Here is a 21,069-nt window from a genome sequence, read left to right on the forward strand (position 1 = left end):
TTTTTTTAAAAAAAAAAATTGTTTTTTGGTTTTTGTTTTTTTGAGAAGGAGTCTTGCTCTGACATCTGGCTACCCAAGTCCAAGTTCTTATGACTCAGACCAGTCGCAGGCTAAGAGAACTTGAAGGTAAAATAGAACCATTGCCTGTGGTCTTTGTGGAAAGCTGGGAAGGTAGGGATAGGAAAATGAAGTTCTGAATAGCAAAAAGGAGAGAAGGTAACTTCACAGTCTACAAGCCAGGTATAGATTGACATTGATTATGGATCTCTCTTCAAACAGGTTATCAAGTGGAAGCTTTTTGAACACTTGGATGAGGGAATGGGGCTATGTCACAACCAGCGTGGATTTCCTAGGTTTTGTCAGATTATCCTTACCTTCTCCTTGTATGGGCTGTGCTGTTAGACTGGCACAGCATATGCTGTGGACATTGTGCTTTTCAGTGTCAGCAAGATGTGTGACAAGTTTCCCAGCATCTCATAGACAAGACTGAAAGAGTGATTAGGCCAAGAGCAAGAAGTAAATTCCCCTGGGAGCCAAAGGAATTGGGAATGTGTAGCCCAAGTAAGACAAGAACCAGCAGGAGCATGCCTCTCCTTAGGGATGTGACGCCTGTTCAAGGTTTTACTGTGGAAGGGAGAATTAGGCTTGCTCTGTGTTGAATCAGACTTCAAGGATGGAAGTTACAGGGAAACTGATTCTGGCTTCATGTAAATAAGGCCATTTTGGCAGGCAAATCTATCAAAAACTGGAGAGAAATTGACACATTCCTCTGTGTTCAAACAGGAACTGACAGTCTGCCCCTGGGTGGGAACACCATAGAAGAGATGACTTCAAAGCCCTTTTCATCCTAAAATCTGATGTTTGATAATTAAATGTTATAGCATGGACACTGACATTTATATTTTGTACTTAGTTTTTGGTTTTTAAATGACTTTGCGTTTTGTTTTAAGCTTCAAATTATTATTTGAATAATGAAATTCATCAGAACAATTCGTATTAAGAATCATATAGCAATTTATAGAGAAGGAAGAGTTTGTAGGTTATAAAATCTGTTAGTCGCTAAGAAGCATTTTAAAAATTATGTACTGTAGCTCTTTATTCAGCAGACGAACCAATTACAATCTGTGTCTATAACTAGAACACTTGACTAAAATCATATAATTTTTACAACGCTTCACTGCATAGATACATGAACATAATTTATTTGTAGTTGGAACAAAGCCCCAAAGTAGCAGTTTTGTTCCACTAGGTAATTAATGCTCATTTTTAAAGCCTTTTATTGTTATTTCTGAAGTAATGAGTGCCCATGGAAAAAGACACATAATAGGCTAAACAACTAAGCCAAGCCAACATATTCCAGGAACAAATCCTTGCCAACCTCTCAACCAGCATTTAACTTCTGCATTTCCCCCATTTTCAAAAATTATAGCATGTAATTAAAGGCAGCAGAAGGCTTACATTCAGGTTTCCCTTACCTTTTCATTTCTTTTTGTTTAAAAGAGATAGTAATTAAGGATTTAAATATAGGGTATCATTTTTCTTGAAGAAAGTCATTCATCAATTTTCCTCTAACTTCAGGCCTAGAAAGAAGTTTGGGGTAGGCTTTGTCTTACAATGTTATTATTTATGAGTAAAACTAATTGGTTGTCCTGCATACTTTCATTGTGATATAATACAGGTTCTGGGTTGACAAATATCAAGACAGAGGAGATCTCTGAAGTGAAGATGGATGCAGAATTCCGACATGACTCAGGTTATGAAGTTCATCATCAAAAATTGGTACGTAAAATAATTTACCTCTTTCCACTACTCTGTTTGTCTTGCCAAATGACCTATTAACTCTGGTACATCCTGTGCTAGAAATCAAATTAAGGAAAAGATAAAAACAAAAATACAATGCTTGCCTATAGGATTACCGTGAAAACGTGAAGAAAATAAATAGGCTAGGCTGGGCGCAGTAGCTCACGACTGTAATCCTAGCACTTTGGGAGGCTGAGGCGGGTGGATCACAAGGGCAGGAATTGGAGAACAGCCTGGCCGACATGGTGAAACCCCGTCTCTACTAAAACTACAAAAAAAAAAATTATCTGGGTGTGGTGGCATGTGCCTGTAGTCCCAGCTGCTCGGGAGGCTGAGGCAGGAGAATTGCTTAAACCTGGGAGGTGGAGGTTGCAGAGAGCCAAGATCATGCCTGGGCAACAGAGCGAGACTGTCTCAAAAAAAGAAAATTAAGAGGCTCTGTGTGTAGTTCTTTCAGACTACAGGGCAGCTAAGTTCGTGCAGGACTCGGGACTTAAAGTAGAATTAATTTCAATATAGCAGCCACTTCAATTTCCACTGTGTTTTCTGGGAAAATAGGTTTACAATAGGTTTACTTGAAGGATCAGAGTCAAACGCGTGCATACGCTGCTTGGTTTTCTAGAACACTTTATATAGCTTAAGTTCACATCTGGAACTGTCTTCCTTTGCTCATTCATCTCTCCCCCAGCTTTTTCTTTTCATTCCCTCCCCTACCTCCCATGCTTTAACTTCTCTTGCAAGAATAAGATCATGGGGTGAGCAGGACCCCGTGATATTCCTGATAGTGTTATTCATCAAAAGGTTTGTGCAAAGAAGACAGCAGCTTCCTTTTCAGATGAAATCACTTTTCCCCCCTAATGTTAGAATTGGAGTAAATCAAAAAGCCACATCTCTTTTGTGGTCAGCTCTAGTAGTTACATAAAATCCTTTACCAAAAGCTTAGAAATTCAGATAAATCAAATAGTGGATTCTGTTAGGGTTCCATCTTATCAGTAGGTGCAGTAAGGGGTTAAATTAATAAGACAATTTTATCACATTCAGTGGTGGACAGAAAAATGGTAATAAAATTTCCATAGCAATTATACTTGAAGTTATCTCAGGCACTTCTTTTGTTTGTGTGTGTGTGTGTGTGTTAGCTTTTTTCAAGCAGAAAATGTCTTTTCAGTATTCATAAGTAAAGTTGATAAATCCTAGTATTAATCTCGAAAAGAAGCACCTTCAAATTATTATTTATGCCTCACTTGACTCTTAAATAATTGTAGCAAATAAAAAACTGACTTGGGATTTGGATTTGCATTCTTAACTCCCATCGTTCTTTTTTTACACTAAGACATTTAGCTTTTTGAAGCATGGTTTTCATTGGCAAGATAATCTAGTATCAATTATTATAAAATCAGGGTTTCTCTTGATGAGGCTGTTGCTGAAGAGGTTAATAAAAACTGGGAAACCGCTGAAGAGTTGAGAGTTGGTAGGGCAGAAAGCTGAAGATTAATGTACAGAAAATTTGCATTCACTGGGGCTTGTGTCATATAAGCCCATCTCCACAATTACACTAACGCCTATAATGTGACAGTGACTAATGGCAGCGGCAGCAATTAGGAGAATCAGCTCCCTCTACTGAACTAGTTGATAAGATAATGTACTATAATTAGTGCAATGAATATCACAGAATTACAGTATTTTCTTAAAGGCACAGGAATATGTCCAGACTTGCATTTATTCCTGATTACCTCACACTAGTATATTAGCTAATTAATGATTTGCTTTCCATAAAAATATTGAGCTAGCATATTTGTTTAGTAAAGGGAATAATTATGAACAATTTCTCATTTTGTTATAAACCATGAGTAAAACACGTTTAGAAGTTGCTTCATTTGCTGTATTTTATATTGCCTTCCAGATTGCTAGTATGTTAGTTTTAACTTAGAAAAATCAGTCATTTGACTACCTTGAGGCTATATTGAAAGAATTTTTTAGGGAGGTAGAGGCATACCTTGGAAATTTCAGAACACCACAGTAAAACACATTTTGCAATAAAATGTCACACAAATTTTTTGGCTTCCCAGTGCATATAAAAGTTATTGGCCAGGCGTGGTGGCTCATGCCTGTAATCCCAGCACTTTGGGAGGCCAAGGCGGGTGGATCACAAGGTCAGGAGATCGAGACCATCCTGGCCAACATGGTGAAATGCCTTCTCTACTAAAAATACAAAAATTAGCCACATGTGGTGGCATAGCATATGCCTATAGTTCCAGCTACTTGGAAGGCTGAGGCAGGAGAATCTCTTCATCCCGGGAGGCAGAGGTTGCAGTGAGCCGAGTTAGCACTCCAGCCTGGGCAACAAGAGTGAGACTCCATCTCAAAAGAAAAAAAAAAATTTATATTTACACTATACTATAGTCTGTTACATGTGCAATAGCATTATGTCTAAAAAAAAGCCATGTACCTACTTTAATTACTTTTATTAGTAGAATATTTTATTACTAAAAAATGCTAATGATCATCTGAGTCTTCAGCAAGTCCTAATCTTTTTGCTCACGGAGATTCTTGCCTTGATGTTCACTGCTACTGGCTAATCCAGGTGGTGATTGCTGAGGTTTGTGGTGGCTGTGGCAATTTCTTATGAAGTTTGCTGCATCGATTGACTCTTCCTTCCATGAAAGATTTCTCTGTAGCATGTGATGCTGTTTGATAGCATTTTGCCCACAGTAGAACAGCTTTCAAAATTGGAGTCAGTTTTGCAGATCTAGCCACTGCTTCATCAACTGAGTTTATGTGATATCCTAAATCCTTTGTTGTCATTTCAACAATGTTCACAGCATCTTCACCAAGCGTAGATTCCATTGCAAGAATCCACTTTCTTTGCTCATCCCTAAGAAGTAACTCCTCATCCGTTCAAGTTTGATCATGAGGTGGTAGCAGTTAGTTCAGTCATGTCTTTAGGCTCCACTTCTAATTCTAGTTCTCTTGTTATTTCCACCACATCTGCGGTGACATCCTTTACTGAAGTCTTGAACCCCTCAAAATCACCCATGAGAGTTGGAATCATCTTCTTCCAAACTCCTGTTATTGTTGATGTTTTGACCTCCTCCTATGAATCACGGATGTTCTTAATGGCATCTGGAATGGTGAATCCTTTTCAGAAGGTTTGCAGTTTACTTTGCCCAGATCCATTAGAGGAATCACTATATATGGCAGTTTTAATAGCCCTACAAAATATATTTGAAATATATTTTGAAGTAATAAGAGGCTGAAATAATAAGACTTGAAAGTTGATCCATGGGCTGCAGAATGAATGTGGTGTTAGCAGGCATGAAAACAACAGTAATCTCCTTATACCTGTCCTTCAGAGCTCTTAGGTGACTAGGTGTTTTGTCAGTGAGCAGTAATATTTTGAAATCAATCTTTTCTGAGCAGTAGGTCTCAACAGCGGGTTTAAAATATTCAGTAAACCATGCTGTTAAGAGATGTGCTGTCATCCCAGTTTTGTTGTTCCATTTATAGAGCATGGGCAGAGTAGATTTAGAATAATTCTTAAGCACCCTAGGACTTTTACAATAGTAAATCAGTCTTGGCTTCAAAAACTTAAAAGTCACCAGCTGCATTATCCCCTAACAAGAGAGTCAGCTTGTCCTTTGACACTTGGAAGGCAGGACTTCTCTCTAATGATGAAAGTCCTAGATGACATCTTCTTCCAAATAAGTCTGTTTCATCTCCACTGAAAATCTGTTATTTAGTGTAGCCACCTTCATCAGGAGTTTTATCTAGATCTTCTGGATAGCTTACTGCAGCTTCTACATCAGTACTTGGTGCTTCACCTTGCACTTTTGTGTTATGGAGACGGCTTCTTCCCTTAAACCTCGTGAAATCAACCTCTCCCAACTCTTTTTTCTTCTGCAGCTTCTTCACCTCTCTCATCCTTCACAGAATTGAAGAGAGTTGGGGGCCTCGTTCTTGATTAGGCTTTGGCCTAAGAGAATGTTGCGGCTGGTTCGATCTTCCATCCAGACAACTAAAACTTTTCTCCCATCAGCAATAAAGCTGTTTTGCTTTCTTATCATTTGTGTGCTCACTGGAGTAGCACTTTTAATTTCCTTCAAGAGCTTTTCTTTGCATTCACAACTTGGCTAACTGGCACAAGAATCTTGGCTTTCAATATGCCTTGCTCACTAAGCTTAATTATTTCTAGCTTTTGCTTTAAAGTGAGAGACGTGTGACTCTTCCTTTCACTTGAACAATTGGAGACCATTGTAGGGTTATTTACTGGCCCCGTTTCAATATTGTGGTCTCTCAAGGAATAGGGAGCCTGGGAGTTGAGGGGCGGAGTGGCCAGTTTGGGGGGCAGTCAGAACACACACAACATTTATTGATTTAGTTTGCTGTCTTTATGGGCATGTTTCATGACACTGCAAAACAATTAAAATAGTAACATCAAAGGCCACTGATCACACAGATCACCAAACAGATATAATAATTTTTAATGTTTGAATATTTAAATAATTACCAAAATGTGACGCAGACATGAAGTGAACCTGTGTTCACTGTTGGAAAAATGGCACCAATACACTTGTTTGATACAGGGTTACCACAAACCTTTAATTTGTTTTGTTTTCTTTTTAAAAAAAAATACTATCTGTAAACACTACTGTGCAATAAAGCTAGGTATGCCTGTATTTTCATTAAGTTGCAGAGCAAACATGATAATGTTTAGCTATAGTTTTACTTCATCTGGCATAAGATCAACTCCTTATATAACAAGATGATAAACGTTGTGGTGTGCTTCTATCATTTCATTCAAGTAGATAAAGTTGAAAAATAATGACTTGCTTTTATAAACAGTATGAAGCAATGTAGTGCAATAAATGAAATTTTATTTCTTCTTTACAATGTTCTCAAAATTCTTTTTATGTTTAATCCAAATAAAGAGCAAAAATAAAGCAACATTTCAGATTTTGGTTTCTGGAGACAATAGTAAGAAAGCATGAGTTATGAGTGACTTAAAATTCTTGTTGCCTATACTTCCCTTTGAACCATTATGCTTTAAAAAGCATTACACTGCTAAAGGTTAATTAGAATTCTGCTGAATTACTATAAGTAACAAGATACCTTTTTTTCTATTGTTTAACTGCGTGGTTTCAGAATACCTATTCCTGTGCATTAAAAGTGTCCCTCCAAGGAAATTAGGACATCTACAGGGTTGAAAAACACCCAAGTCTCAGTCACTTAGAGTCAGACATCAGGGCTCAGAGTTTCAAACCTGCTGTGACTGGGAAAATGCTGACCCCCTTTCATTAGTATGATCCGTGCCTTTCCAGCTTTTGATAGATACAAGTGCCATCTTCCCACCACTCACCAAATGTTCCACCTGTCAGAGTTTCAGGTCGCTGCAGACTTTGGTTTTGACATGTGAGGGGAAAGTAGACTTCCTCAGACTGGGGAAGCCACATGTTGTACATCGTTCTGTAAACTATGATTGTCATTCTTAGTAAGGAGAATATGTGATTTCTTTTCTTTTTTTAAGTAATCATCAAATACGTGACCAAACAGTTGGCCAGAGAATATACTGAAACTTTTCATATAACCTCATCCAAATGTCCCCTGCATTTAAGAAATGAAATTCTTCTAATTGCATTTATAAATTGTAAATTATATTGCATTTACAAATTAAAATTGTTTTTCTTAATTTGTTTTCAAGGTGTTCTTTGCCGAAGATGTGGGTTCAAACAAAGGTGCAATCATTGGTCTCATGGTGGGCGGTGTTGTCATAGCAACAGTGATCGTCATCACCTTGGTGATGCTGAAGAAGAAACAGTACACGTCCATTCATCATGGTGTGGTGGAGGTGGGTAAACTTGACTGCATGTTTGCAAGTGGGAATTAAAGAAGACTATGAGAGAATTAGGCTTAGCTTTTTGCTAAGAACTAGCTAAGTATCTCTTTCAAAAAATGAATCAGTGTGCTTCCATGGTGCTTGGGTTACAGCTGTTCTTTCTTGTTTTGCATTTTGTTCATTGCAACTTATCGTGAATATTCTGATCAAGGTATTGAGATTGCGTGTTGTTATCTCAACTTATAATTTGTTTTGAAGTTATCAAAATAACACAAATGATAATGCATGACTTTTAAAAAGTATGATTACCCTTAGACTTTTTTTTCAAAGACAACAAAAATCAGTGTGAGAAGTTAAAAATAAAAACAGAAGTAGGAAGTTGCTTTTTCCAAAAAAAACTAAACATATTTATTCCTGGATTTCTTATGTCTTAAATAGTCTGGCCTCTGAATACAACCAGGTAATAGTAAATAATGTGATTTTTCAGTGCAGACTTTTACCCTTTAAAGTTTCTCAGGAAATCACACTATACCAAATGGCCCACCAAAACATAAATGATTGTTATTTGAGAGTTCTTCAACCCATTACCCTGCACTTCCACCTGAAATATCTTAGTTTCAAGGTGCTATACAAAAACAAGAGAGAGAGAAAGAAAATTTACAAATAAGTTATTTTTATGCATTTAAAATGCCATTTGGATGGGGGAAAAAGTGTTAAAATCTCACAGTATATGCAACTTTTTAGGAAACTGTCTTGCAGAAAATATAGTATAAACATAGCTTTTATATGCACAGGGAAACTGAAAAATTTGTGTGACATTTTGTTGTGATATTTTAAGAGTTATGGAATTTTTAGGGCTGAAAGATATATTGATGGTGATCAGTCAAATTCATCTTCTCATCTTGTAGATGAGGGAACTGAGGCCAAGGCAGAAGTGTTCAAATTACGCAGGGTCAAGCTCAGAGTCCATATTTCCCCTCATATTCCCCACTGCTTTTTTTTTTTGAGACAGAGTCTCACTCTTTTGCCCAGGCTGGATCTTGGCTCACTGCCACCTCTGCCTCATGGGTTCAAGCCATTCTCTTGTCTCAGCTTCCTGAGTAGCTGGGACTATGGGCACACTCCACCATGCCTGGCTAATTTTTACGTTTTTAGTAGAGACAGGTTTTCACCATATTGGTCAGGCTGGTCTTGAACTCCTGACCTGAGGTGATCCACCCACCTTGGCCTCCCAAAGTGCTGGGATTACAGGTGTGAGTCACCACGTCCAGCCCCCATTGCTTTTTCCATCAGAGAAAAGTCCAGATGTTGCTAGGGAGCTAAAGATTCCACTGTCCCCAAGGAACTGTGCTCTAAACCATTCTTGATTAGAAGAGGACAGAGTTTAAATAAATGAAATTTGTGGTGAAGCCAGAATTTCATTTTGCTCAGCACTTAAAACCTCTGCAGACTACAACAGAAGCTGCTGATGGAAGTTAGGTTTGAGCCTTATTTCCCCATTCATACTGACGTGGATGAGCAGTGTGAGGACGGAAACCAAGAGGAGAACAGGTAGCTGGGTGGAAAGGAACGGATTGGCTCATAGACCAGAGTGTGAGCACATAAAAGCAGTGATCCCATTGTCACGTTCGGTCATTGCACCTTTTGGAATGGTATCTAAGCTTGTGTCCCTCAAAACAGTGTAAGATATGTTCTCATTAGTATCAGTTTCTTTCATTTCTGCTCTAATTAATTTTTTTAAAAGTTTTAATTCCATATTTGAGCAAATAAAGATGTCCTCGTACTTGAATAATTCAAGAGCTCTTTTTTGCTGTTGTTTTGTTTTGTTTTATTGTTTTGTTGTTGATTTCTTTTTTGTTGTCGTTTCTTTGTTTTTTGAGATGGGAGTCTCGCTCTGTTACCCAGGCTGGAGTGCAGTGGCATCATCTCCACTCACTGCAACCCCTACCTCCCAGGTTCAAGCGATTCTCCTACCTCAGCCTCCTGAGTAACTGGGATTACAGGAGCACACCACTATGCCTGGCTAATCTTTGTATTTTTAGTAGAGACAGGGTTTTCCCATGTTGGCCAGGCTGGTCTCGAATTCCTGGCCTCAAGTGATCCACCCACCTCAGCCTCCCAAAGTGCTGGGATTATAGGCATGAGCCACTGTGCCCGGCCTTCAAGAGCCCTTTTTAATTTATTTAATATAGTTCTATCTTTGCTGCCGGTCTATCCGTTGAAGTTGCCTGTCTTTGATGCCAAAGGCCAAAGACTTGGCTTCCTAGGGCTTCCATAACAGAGTAACACAGATTGGGTGGATTAAGCAACAGAAATTTACCTTCTCACATTTCTGGAGTGTAAGATCTAGGTATCAGCCAGGTTGGTTCCTCCCCAGGCCTCTCTCCTTGGTTTGCAGACGGCTGTCTTCTCCCTGTGTCTTCACATGGCCTTCACTCTGTTCTGCTGTGTCCTAACCTCTCTCTATAAGGACACCAGTCATATTGGATTAGGGTCCCCCCTGATGACCTTGTTTAACTCTAATTACCTCTTTGACCCTATCTCCAAATACAGTCACAGGTAGAAGTACTGGCAGGTTAGGACTTCAACATGTGAATTTTAGGGGGACACATTTTAGCCCGTAACAGGCCCCAGGGATGCTGAGCATAAAAGCAAGGCCTCCACCAGGAGCTCTTTCCCCTGGCTGTGCATGAGACTTACCAGGTCCTACCTCAGACCTAGGGAAACAGAATTCCCAAATAGGAGCCTGAGAATCTGAGTGTTGAAAATTTCCCCAGATGAATGAGACGTGCAGTAAGATTTGAGAATCACTGACACATCATTGTAACACTCCTTCCTTTCAGTTCTATGCACAAGCCTTAGTTGCCTCCCAGATGACCAATTGCCCTTTAAGTGCTCTTCCAGCTGCCTGAATTAAAATGGTTTTTTTCTTTAGTCAGTTACCAAGCAGTGTCTCATTGGACTTAAAATGTCAGAGGAGAAGTTGACATTTTGACCCAGATTCTGAAATTAATTTTTTAAGCCAGAAGGTATCCTTGCAGGAGCAAAGTCGGGAAAGATGGCTGTTCAGCTCTTCTCTAGATACTCATTTTGCTGTCTACTTGAGAGCAACTGGAAACCTTTCTAAATGAAGGGCCCCACCTCGTTTGTGTTTTATGTCCTCTCATCTCCTTCTTCCTCTCAAGACCTTTGTGGCTGTCCTTCCTGAAAGCAGCCCTCTGTCCAGTGCTGTGGTGTGTCTGTACAGCAGTGTTGAAATAGACCACGTTCCCCTTTTCTGTCCTCAAAAAAGGTGTAGTCTAGCTGGGATGGTAGAACTTGAACACAGGGAGTTGCAACCCAGCCTATGCATGTTCTCAGCTGGGAGAGCACTGTGGGCTTTCAGAGCACCATTTTTCTCAGCATCCCAGCGTCTGCACGGAACGGAAGTGATGCTTCTGAAACATCCTCTTCCTACTTTAACAGGCTCTCTCACACTCAAGTACATGGAAATACCTTTATTTCCGGCTCTGGCTAACCTTCATTAATCAGTAACCCTACTTCAATAAGAACAAAAATGAGTACATGAATATTTCCAGTTGGACTCACCTCAGTCAGTCAGAACAGAATACCACTGTACTTACATACCATCGGTGCATGAAGAAGTCATGATGAAAGCATTGGTTTCCAGGAAACTGCTCGTTTTTAGAGTGAAAAATGCCTGCAGAGGATCACAGAGATAGGAACCCTAGGAAAAAAACCTGAGAACAAATGTATAAATGAAACAAGCCTAGAACAGTCACATACCACTTCACACTGGAGATAACATTCTGAGGAATGTGTCATGGGCGGTTTCATCGCTGTGCAAACATCATAAAGTACACGTACATAAATCTAGATGGTAGCCTGCTACGCACCTGGGCTACACACCTACAAGCTATTGCCTCTAGGCTCCACACCTGTGCAGCGTGTTGCTGCACTGAATACTATAGACAGTTGCAACACACTGGCAGGTATTTGTGTATCTAAACATAGAAAAGGTACAGTAAAAAAATACAGTATTAGAATCTTATGGGACCACCATCATGTTTGGTCTGTCATGGACTAAAATGTCAGTATATGGCCCATGACTGTATTTTTATTGGTAGAGTTGTTAGCATTTGGAAATGAACACTTGCTACTTTTGTTTTCTTAAAAAATAATAATAATAAGCAGTACATATTGAGTTACTGATTTACTTAGCCATAAGGCCAGAGAGTCACTCTGTGAGCCGCTGGCCGTGCTTTCCCAAGGAGGTAACTGTGCCTTATTGGTGCTTCAAGCAGTGAAGCAATAGCTCTTTATTATTACCACTCCCCAAATGCGCCCTCCATGTCAGAATACCCCTGTGGTGGCTGGAAATCTCAGCACTAGCTGAATCACCCACCCTTGCTCCTGTTTTAGGACATTCCTGCAAAGCCCACTGATCCCAGGATCTGTTTAGTGCAAGCGGTACTTTTCTGCATTCACATACATAGACACTGGATATTTAAAAACACGTATTGTAGCTCTTTCTGCTACTCTCCCCAGAGATGTCACCTTTAATAAGGAGAAGTTGGGGGCACAGCTTCTCTTTATTATAGGATGTGAAAAAGTTTTCCTGTCACAGATCTGATCACTGGAACACCAGGAGTCTCCCCGTCCCACCTCCTGGTCATCTCATTAATGACCTGAATAAGAAGAGAGTTCCTTATTTGGCTTTTATGGAGGTATGGCATATGACTTCTTCTGAGAAATGTGCTGCCATACTAGTGACTTCATAAAAAGATGTCCTTAGAGGTCCTTTCTTCCCAGCCAGAAACTGACCCACAAGGGTACAGATATACTGACGTCGGCATTGTAGAGTAGTTGGAGAGAGTGGTCAGGTTGAACGGAAAGCCACGATAAGGAGAAGTGAGGGTGGGTGCAGAACCTAGGAGTGGCTTCCTGCTTACAGAGCAGCAGGAAGAGAAATTGGAAGATCAAAGGAAAGCATCAAAAATGATTACAGGCCGGGCACAGTGGCTCACACCTGTAATCCCAGCATTTTGGGAGGCTAAGACAGGTGGATCACTTGAGGCCAGGAGTTCGAGACCAGCCTGGCCAACATGGTGAGACCCTGTCTCTAATAAAAAATACAAAAAATTAACCAGGCATGGTGGCGCGCACCTGTAGTCACAGCTACTCAGGAGGCTGAGGCAGGAGAGTTGCTTGAACCCCGGAGACGGAAGCTGCAGTGAGCCAAGATCACACCACTGTACTTCAGCCTGGGTGACAGAGCAAGATTCTGTCAAAAAAAAAAGATTATGAAGGGATAGCAAAGGAGTTCCTGAACCTGCCTGAAGAATTGCTTGATGTTGGCAATAAACACAGTCAACTGCTTTCTAGTTTTATATATAACTATAAAGAGATGGCATCAAAATTAGGAAAACAAGCATCTACACAACTAAGTAGCAAGCAATTACTGGGAGGTTACTAGGAGGGATAAGTCACTAGCTTGAAAACTTCCTGGCTGTTTTCTTTGCTTTTATTTTTTTTTTCCTCATATTTGTGGCTCCTTTGATGTGTCACACTATTGTTGTGTTGTACGTCTTAGTTCCCTTACCCTCCTTTACTTGTCTGGTCCATCTCAATGACAGGATTCTGTCATTTGGCCTGACTCAGTCCGTTGTATAAAAGGACATCTATCAATCCGCATCCTGCTGGTTACTGTACATAATAAAATGTAAATGTTGTGTTTCCTGCCTCTTCTCCTAGCTCACACACCTCCATGTAAAGGGACAATAGGAGGAGACCTGGAAACTAAGGACACCCAAATAGAATGTTGTCCCTGCAGGCAGATAGCTGAGCTCTAAATTCTCTGGATACAGTGAAGGACTAAATGGTTCCAATGAATCAGGTTCAGGGAGAAAGGGAGAAAAGGGTAAGGGGGTATGGAGGTAAGCCAAAGAGTGTCAAAAGTTCTCCTCAAAGCTATTTTGGGGCAAGGCGGGGTCAGGCTGTTTGGGCTCAGCTCTTTTCAGCGTGTGTCATAGGCAGCAGCCAGCTGAAGCCGTGCCGCCATGCAGTACAGGGACCCAGGTCTCAGGAAGGTGCAGCGTACTGAGAACCAAATGAAGACTTCAGATGAGTTCCTGCTGCTGTGTGTTCCAGGCAGTCTGGGAAGAGAAGGACTATTCAGTGGTTGTAGGTATGTGTGTCTTCATCCCAGAAAGTGACAGATGTTCCTACCTGGTTGGAAAAATGGAAATTCTGTCCCTGACTTGTCTTTTTTTTTTTTTTTTTTTTTTTTTTTTTGAGACAGAGTCTTGCTCTGTCGCCCAGGCTGGAGTACAGTGGCTGGATCTCAGCTCACTGCAAGCTCCGCCTCCCAGGTTCACACTATTCTCCTGCCTCAGCCTCCCAAGTAGCTGGGACTACAGGTGCTGCCACCACGCCCGGCTACTTTTTTGGGTTTTTTTGGTTTTTTTTTTTTTTAGTAGAGACAGGGTTTCACCGTGTTAGCCAGAATGGTCTCGATCTCCTGACCTCGTGATCTGCCCCTCTCGGCCTCCCAAAGTGCTGGGATTACAGGCGTGAGCCACCGCGCCTGGCCAACTTCATTGTCTTATTCCTTCCAGAACAAGCACCACGGGCTCAAACCTCCCCTGGCTCTGCTTTAAGAGAAATAATACTGCGTCCATGCAGAGGCCCTGTCTGCACAGGGGCATGGTGGGGCTGGCCTTCACCTGGTGGCCTTGCCACTGCTGTAGCTTAGCAATGAGGAAGAGATTGGTGAGCCTGCTGGAGAGGAAGGCTACCCTTACCTGCTGCTCTTCCTTTAGCCGTAACTATCCATAGACATGAGTACTCAGTTTTTCACATCTAGCTTTCAAGGGCTTAGAGATTAAAGATCCAATCCATACTCCTTGGATGCCCTTTTGTCAAGATAATCCCTTCTCCTGTAGCTCCTGAGCCCTCTGAGGTATGGCAGGAATGGCACAATGTAACTGTCCTCTCAGTGGCAAAAGGTAATAGGGTTAGCAAGTAGCGAAACAGAAGCCAAGAAAAGACAGGAGAGTTAGAGGCCTGGATGGTGCACCAGCCTTGGAGCCTCGCCTCTCTAGCCAGGGACTCAACTATTTGGCTTTGGAGTTTGAAGGGGAGATAAACCTATCAAATTGCCAGGTGTTCCCCTGCCCCTGACGCATGCAAATGATTGTTGACAGCGAGTGTGGTGGTGGATGTGCCTCCTGGAAGAGATGAAAGCGTAATATTCCAACAATGAAGCAGCATGGGGGCTTTCTTCTACAGTCAGAAACGTAGCAGCTTTGTGCTTGATCTCCTAAGCAAGATCATTTTTTTTAACCTGGGCATTCTTTGAGATGTCAGTTACGAGGTGGCGGGGAGCAGAAATGATGCCCAAGTTCGAATGGCATACTGCTGCAGGTAGGCTGTCTCCTGGCACACAGATTTACAGGGTGAATGAAATCTCTCATGATTGGTGCTAATCTTTAACCATGGTGTTTTAACTTACAAGTTGGAGGCTAATTACACAGTTACCAGTTAAAAGCCAGGTGACCTCATTTGTTGACAACAGTGCAGATCAAAGGAAAGAGGAGAGGATGAGGAAAACATCTGTGATTTGCTCCCAGAGGGACAGGGAAGCTGAGCATCCATTCGAGTAGTGTCCTCTGAGGACTGGCCTTGGTTAGAGCTTGTTGGTGGGAATGTGCTAAGGGGAGATGCCTAGGTCTGTCTTTGGAGTAACATGAGAGTTTGGCTGCAGGGGAACTCAGGCAGCTCTGAGCCATAGGATGGTAGATTAGAGGGATTCACAGTGGCACACAGTCTCTCCATAAATGGGAACTTGAAAATCAGGGCACGTGGCCGTGGTGACTCACGCCTGTAATCCTAGCCCTTTAGGAGGCCGAGGTAGGCAGATCACCTGAGGTCAGTTCAAGACCAGCTTGGCCAACATGGTGAAACCCCGTCTCTACTAAAATTACAAAAATTAGCCAGGCGTAGTGGCAGGTGCCTGTAATCCCAGCTACTCGGGAGGCTGAGGCAGGAGAATCACTTGAACCTCAGAGGCAGAGGTTGCAGCGAGCCGAGATTGCACCATTACACTCCAGCCTGGGTGACAAAAGCAGGACTCCAACTCAAAAAAAAAAAAAAAAAAAAAGAATCAGGGCACATGATGGAGGGAACACTGTCCCAAGGGACGAGGGAGCTGTATATCTACCTTTTCCAGCTGCCTTGGGATGAGCCACTGCTAGTCATTCCACCTCCTTCCCAGACTGAAAAGAGTCAATCACTTCATGAAGGGGGGCTGTACAAAGGGACCACGGGGGACCTGATTATACTGACAGATTTTTTGAAACAGAGTCTCCCTCTGTTGCCCAGGCTGGAGTGCAGTGGTACGATCTCAGCTCACTGCAACCTCTGCCTCCCAGGTTCAAAAAATTCTCCTGCCTCAGCCTCTAGAGGAGTTGGGACTACAGGCATGTGCCACCATGCCCAGCTAATTTTTTTTTATATATTTTTAGTAGAGATAGGATTTCACTATGTTGGCCAGGTTGGTCTTGAACTCCTGACCTTGTGATCCGCCCACCTTGGCCTCCCAAAAGTGCTGGGATTGTGAGCCACCACCCCTGGCCTTTTTTTTTTTTTTTTTTTTTTTTTTTTTTTAAGATGGAGTCTCACTCTGTCGTCCAGGCTGAAGTGCAGTGGCACAATCTTGGCTCACTGCAAACTCAGCCCCCCAAGTTCAAGTCATTCTCCTGCCTCCGCTTCTGGAGCAGCTGGGATTACGGGTGTGCACCACCACGCCTGGCTAATTTTTGTATTTTTAGTAGAGACAAGGTTTCACCATGTTGGGCAGGCTGGTCTCGAACTCCTGACCTCAAGTGATGCACCGACCTCAGCCTCCCAAAGTGCTGGGATTACAGGCATGAGCCACCGCACCTAGCCATATTGACAGATCCTTTAGTCTGAATTATTATCAGCCAGTGTGGTCTAGTCATGACATATCTAGCTCCATCTCGAGACCTCATGTCTTACTGCTGACACCACGTCCTCACTGGTACTTTTTCTTCTTTGGCTTCAGGGGCATTGCTGTGTAGGCTCAGATCTGTGCCAGACAGGGTGTGTAGGGGGAAAAACTGCATAAGTGGGGGAATGTCACTTAGCAACACTCAGCAAGGGGGAATGGGCCTGAAGTATTCTCCCAGAGGTGAATGAGCAGCCCATTCTAGGGAATATCCCTTTGAAGGACTATCTTCTGTATGGTACATCCAAATTTTTCTCTGGAAAACATGCCTTTTCATTGTGATGATTTTGTATTTATTCTCTTCCATCTTACCATGGTTTTACAAAAAAGGAATTTTAACAGACAAAAAAGTAAGCCTTTACTCATTCAGCAGAGTTAAGGACCTCCTGTCTTCTGTGAACAGGGAGAGGTATAACAAATATAGTAAAACAAGAACAGCCACTGCCCAACCTGCAGAGTTGTAGTGGTAAGTACCCTGCCCAACCTGCAGAGAGTCAATTCCCCACACAGCTCTAACAGTGACACGGGAAGGAAAACGTCTTCAGTTACTGGCCTCACCTTAGTTAGAGGTAAAGCAACATATTAACAGAGAGGGTCTGATTTTAAACTTTTAGCTGAACATAATTCTATAGTATCTTAATTCTCAGTTTTTTAAAAATTACATAATCTAGAATGGGGTCGTCCTTGCTCTTCCTTTTTTCTTGTGCCAAATAATAGCCCCCTTTGGCATATGTATGTTATTGTTTTAATTAAGTGATTCTCAAACCTCTCTTTAACATTTTAACAAACATAAAATTTGATAGAAACGGGCTAGACTAAAATCAGCATGGGAAGATATTCAGCGGTCTAGGAAATCGAGTATTTTTCTACACAGATTTGAGTGTCACCCAAGATACAGTATACTTTGCTGAATCTCCCTCCATGATACTCTTGTGGTTTTATCTATCTTACCAAAACACTTCCAAGTAAAACAGGCTTTCATTGACACCATTTGTCCTTTATTGAGCCAACAGCGGAAGAAAAAATACCATTGCACTGGGTTTATCCACTTACTGTGGAGCTGGGGAACCAGAAACCACCACTGGACACCTCATAAGCGCACCAAGGTTTCCACCGCCACCTGGTGGCTAGATGGAGCACAGCATCTGTATAACTGGTGGGCAAAGGTGTTCTCCAAGATGTCAAAGTGGGGGAGAAAATCATGGGTGTTCTGCAACGAAGAGTACTGTACTCCTTATCTTTTTACCGCTTCTCCATGTTCACCCTTAAAGGATTGATTTTTATTTTTTACTCAGCTCTCCTCTTCCTTGTTTTTCAGGTTGACGCCGCTGTCACCCCAGAGGAGCGCCACCTGTCCAAGATGCAGCAGAACGGCTATGAAAATCCAACCTACAAGTTCTTTGAGCAGATGCAGAACTAGACCCCCGCCACAGCAGCCTCTGAAGTTGGACAGCAAAACCATTGCTTCACTACCCATCGGTGTCCATTTATAGAATACTGTCGGAAGAAACAAACCCCTCTGTTTTATGATTTACTCATTATCGCCTTTTGACAGCTGTGCTGTAACACAAGTAGATGCCTGAACTTGAATTAATCCACAAATCAGTAATGTATTCTCTCTCTCTTTACATTTTGGTCTCTACACTACATTATTAATGGGTTTTGTGTACTGTAAAGAATTTAGCTGTATCAAACTAGTGCATGAATAGATTCTCTCCTGATTATTTATCACATAGCCCCTTAGCCAGTTGTATATTATTCTTGTGGTTTGTGACCCAATTAAGTCCTACTTTACATATGCTTTAAGAATCGATGGGGGATGCTTCATGTGAACGTGGGAGTTTAGCTGCTTCTCTTGCCTAAGTATTCCTTTCCTGATCACTATGCATTTTAAAGTTAAACATTTTTAAGTACTTCAGATGCTTTAGAGAGATTTTTTTTCCACGATTGCATTTTACTGTACAGATTGCTGCTTCTGCTATATTTGTGATATAGGAATTAAGAGGATACACGTTTGTTTCTTTGTGCCTGTTTTATGTGCACACATTAGGCATTGAGACTTCGAGCTTTTTTTTTTGTCCACGTATCTTTGGGTCTTTGATAAAGAAAAGAATCCCTGTTCATTGTAAGCACTTTTACGGGGCGGGTGGGGAGGGGTGCTCTGCTGGTCTTAAATTACCAAGAATTCTCCAAAAAAAATTTCTGCAGGATGATTGTACAGAATCATTGCTTATGACATGATCGCTTTCTACACTGTATTACATAAATAAATTAAATAAAATAACCCTGGGCAAGACTTTTCTTTGAAGGATGACTCCAGACATTAAACAGTCAAAGTAATTCTGGGCGGGGAGAGAAGAGGCAGATTCAATTTTCTTTAACCAGTCTGAAGTTTTATTTATGATACAACAGAAGATGAAAATGGAAGTGGCAATATAAGGGAAGGAGGAAGGCATGCCTGGACAAACCCTTCTTTAAGATGTGTCTTCAATTTGTATAAAATGGTGTTTTCATGTAAATAAATACATTCTTGGAGGAGCACCATTGTGCTGGTGTGAATGATTCTATGGTAACAATATTGACCATTTACTGACCTACAGTAAGAACTGTGGGTACCCAGTGAGAAATCTTCTCATGTTGAGTACCCACACCTGTTGTGTCTTAATTGCAAGTCTGAGTAGGAAGTTAGGGCCAACTTGTGTCTCCCAGTGCTGGCAAAATATTTCCTAGACCTCATTTACAGTCTTTACTTGATCTAAAATATTTTGCTTCCATATTTTGGCCCTCAAGTTTGACCCAAATGAGAGACAAAGGGAAAAGTTCCAGGGAAATAAAAATTAAGACAGCTGATTGTTATCTGTAAAACAGTTTCTTTTTGTTCTCTTTGGTTTTGTTTGTTTGTTTGCTTTTTATTGAGACAGAGTCTCACTCTGTCGCCCAGGCTGGAGTGCAGTGGCGTGATCTCAGCTCACTGCAAGCTCCGCCTCCCGGGTTCAGGCTATTCTCCTGCCTCAGCCTCCCGAGTAGCTGGGACTACAGGTGCCCGCCACCACGCCCGGTTAATTTTTTGTATTTTTAATAGAGACAGGGTTTCACCATGTTAGCCAGGATGGTCTCAATCTCCTGACCTCGTGATCCAGCTGTCTTGACCTCCCAAAGTGCTGGGATTACAGGTGTGAGCCACCACCCCCGGCCAAAGCAGGGTTTCTTATCCTGAATGCCACTAACATTTTGTGGAGAATAATTACTTGTCAAAGGGAGTTTTCCTGAGCAGTGTAGGATATTTATTTAGCAGCATCTACCCACTGGCAATCAAATGTGTCTCTGGACATTGCCAGATGTCTTTTAGGGGACAAAGTCAATCACATTTGAGAACCACAGCTCTGTAGTTTAAAATAATGTCGTATGTAACATAATTTTTTATTGGGAAAGTCTCCTTCTGTTAGTTCAGGCTGCTGTAACAATCCCATAGACTGGGTGGCTTTAATACTTCTGTCTCTCAGTTCTGAAAGCTGGATGTAGGAGATCAAGGTGCCAGCACAGTCAAGTTGGCCAGGGCCCTGTCCTGGTTCACAGATGGCAGCCTCCTGGCTGTGTCCCTGTAACAGAAATGCAGGTTCAGTCACTTGCTGCTTGCCGAATCCAATTAAGAGTGAGAAAATGGTATAAAGAAAATGACTTTTTATTCCAAAGCTAGCTTGGGGGAAGACGTGCAGGCTTCCTGCCTTAAGGATATTGCTTCACTTTTGGAGCAGAAAGTGGGCACGGTTTTTTGTTTTTTGTTTTTGAGACAGGAGCCTCGCTCTGTCGCCCAGGCTGGAGTGCAGTAGGGCGATCTCAGCTCACTGCAGCCTCCACCTCCTGGGTTCAAACAATTCTCTTCCCTCAGCCTCCTGAGTAGCTGGGGCTGGCTACAGGCGCGCACAACCACACCTAACTAATTTTTGTATTTTTAGTAGAGACGAGGTTTCACCATGTTGGCCAGGATATTCTTGATGTCCTGACCTCGTGATCTGCCCGCCTCAGCCTCCCAAAGTGCTGGGATTACAGGCATGAGCCACTGCCCCCAGCCAAGTGGGCACTTTTAGAAGGAGGGCCTGGCACGAATAACACGCAGGGAAGGCAGCGAGCAGGTGGGGGTCCCTGTACTCGTTTTGGTGCGTTATCTACCAGGCGACTGAGTCAATGTCTTTGTGGACAGAATTCGATTACAGAATTCTAGTTGCCCGGGCCAAAAAGATTAATGAGATTTTGAGAGACTTTGCTGTGGCTAATCCGATGGGTGGGGAAGAGTACAATCTCAGTACAATTTTAAGTTGTATTTATCTTATGAATAATGTGGGCTATTCTTTTATATGCCCAAGGGCCATTTTTATGTTTTTTGTTCGGGGCTTGAAGTCTCTACTTCGGT

At 41.8% G+C, this 21,069-nt stretch overlaps 2 protein-coding genes across 8 annotated transcripts in view; both read left to right on the forward strand.

The window, feature by feature from the left end:
- The window catches only part of APP (amyloid beta precursor protein), a 286,015-nt gene extending 266,816 nt beyond the window's left edge, over positions 1-19,199 (forward strand). For all 6 annotated transcript variants that reach the window (XM_050784742.1, XM_050784743.1, XM_050784744.1 and 3 more), the window contains 3 exons: positions 1,679-1,779; positions 7,496-7,642; positions 17,977-19,199. In XM_050784742.1, coding sequence (XP_050640699.1) covers positions 1,679-1,779; positions 7,496-7,642; positions 17,977-18,078 — 350 coding nt within the window. In that variant the 3' untranslated portion in view covers positions 18,079-19,199. The remainder of the gene's footprint in view (positions 1-1,678; positions 1,780-7,495; positions 7,643-17,976) is intronic.
- Positions 1-21,069, forward strand: part of ATP5PF (ATP synthase peripheral stalk subunit F6) — a 985,871-nt gene that overhangs the window by 803,094 nt on the left and 161,708 nt on the right. The window lies entirely within an intron of this gene.

The sequence above is a fragment of the Macaca thibetana genome, chromosome 3 (genome assembly GCF_024542745.1).
Source record: "Macaca thibetana thibetana isolate TM-01 chromosome 3, ASM2454274v1, whole genome shotgun sequence".
NCBI classification, from domain to species: domain Eukaryota; kingdom Metazoa; phylum Chordata; class Mammalia; order Primates; family Cercopithecidae; genus Macaca; species Macaca thibetana.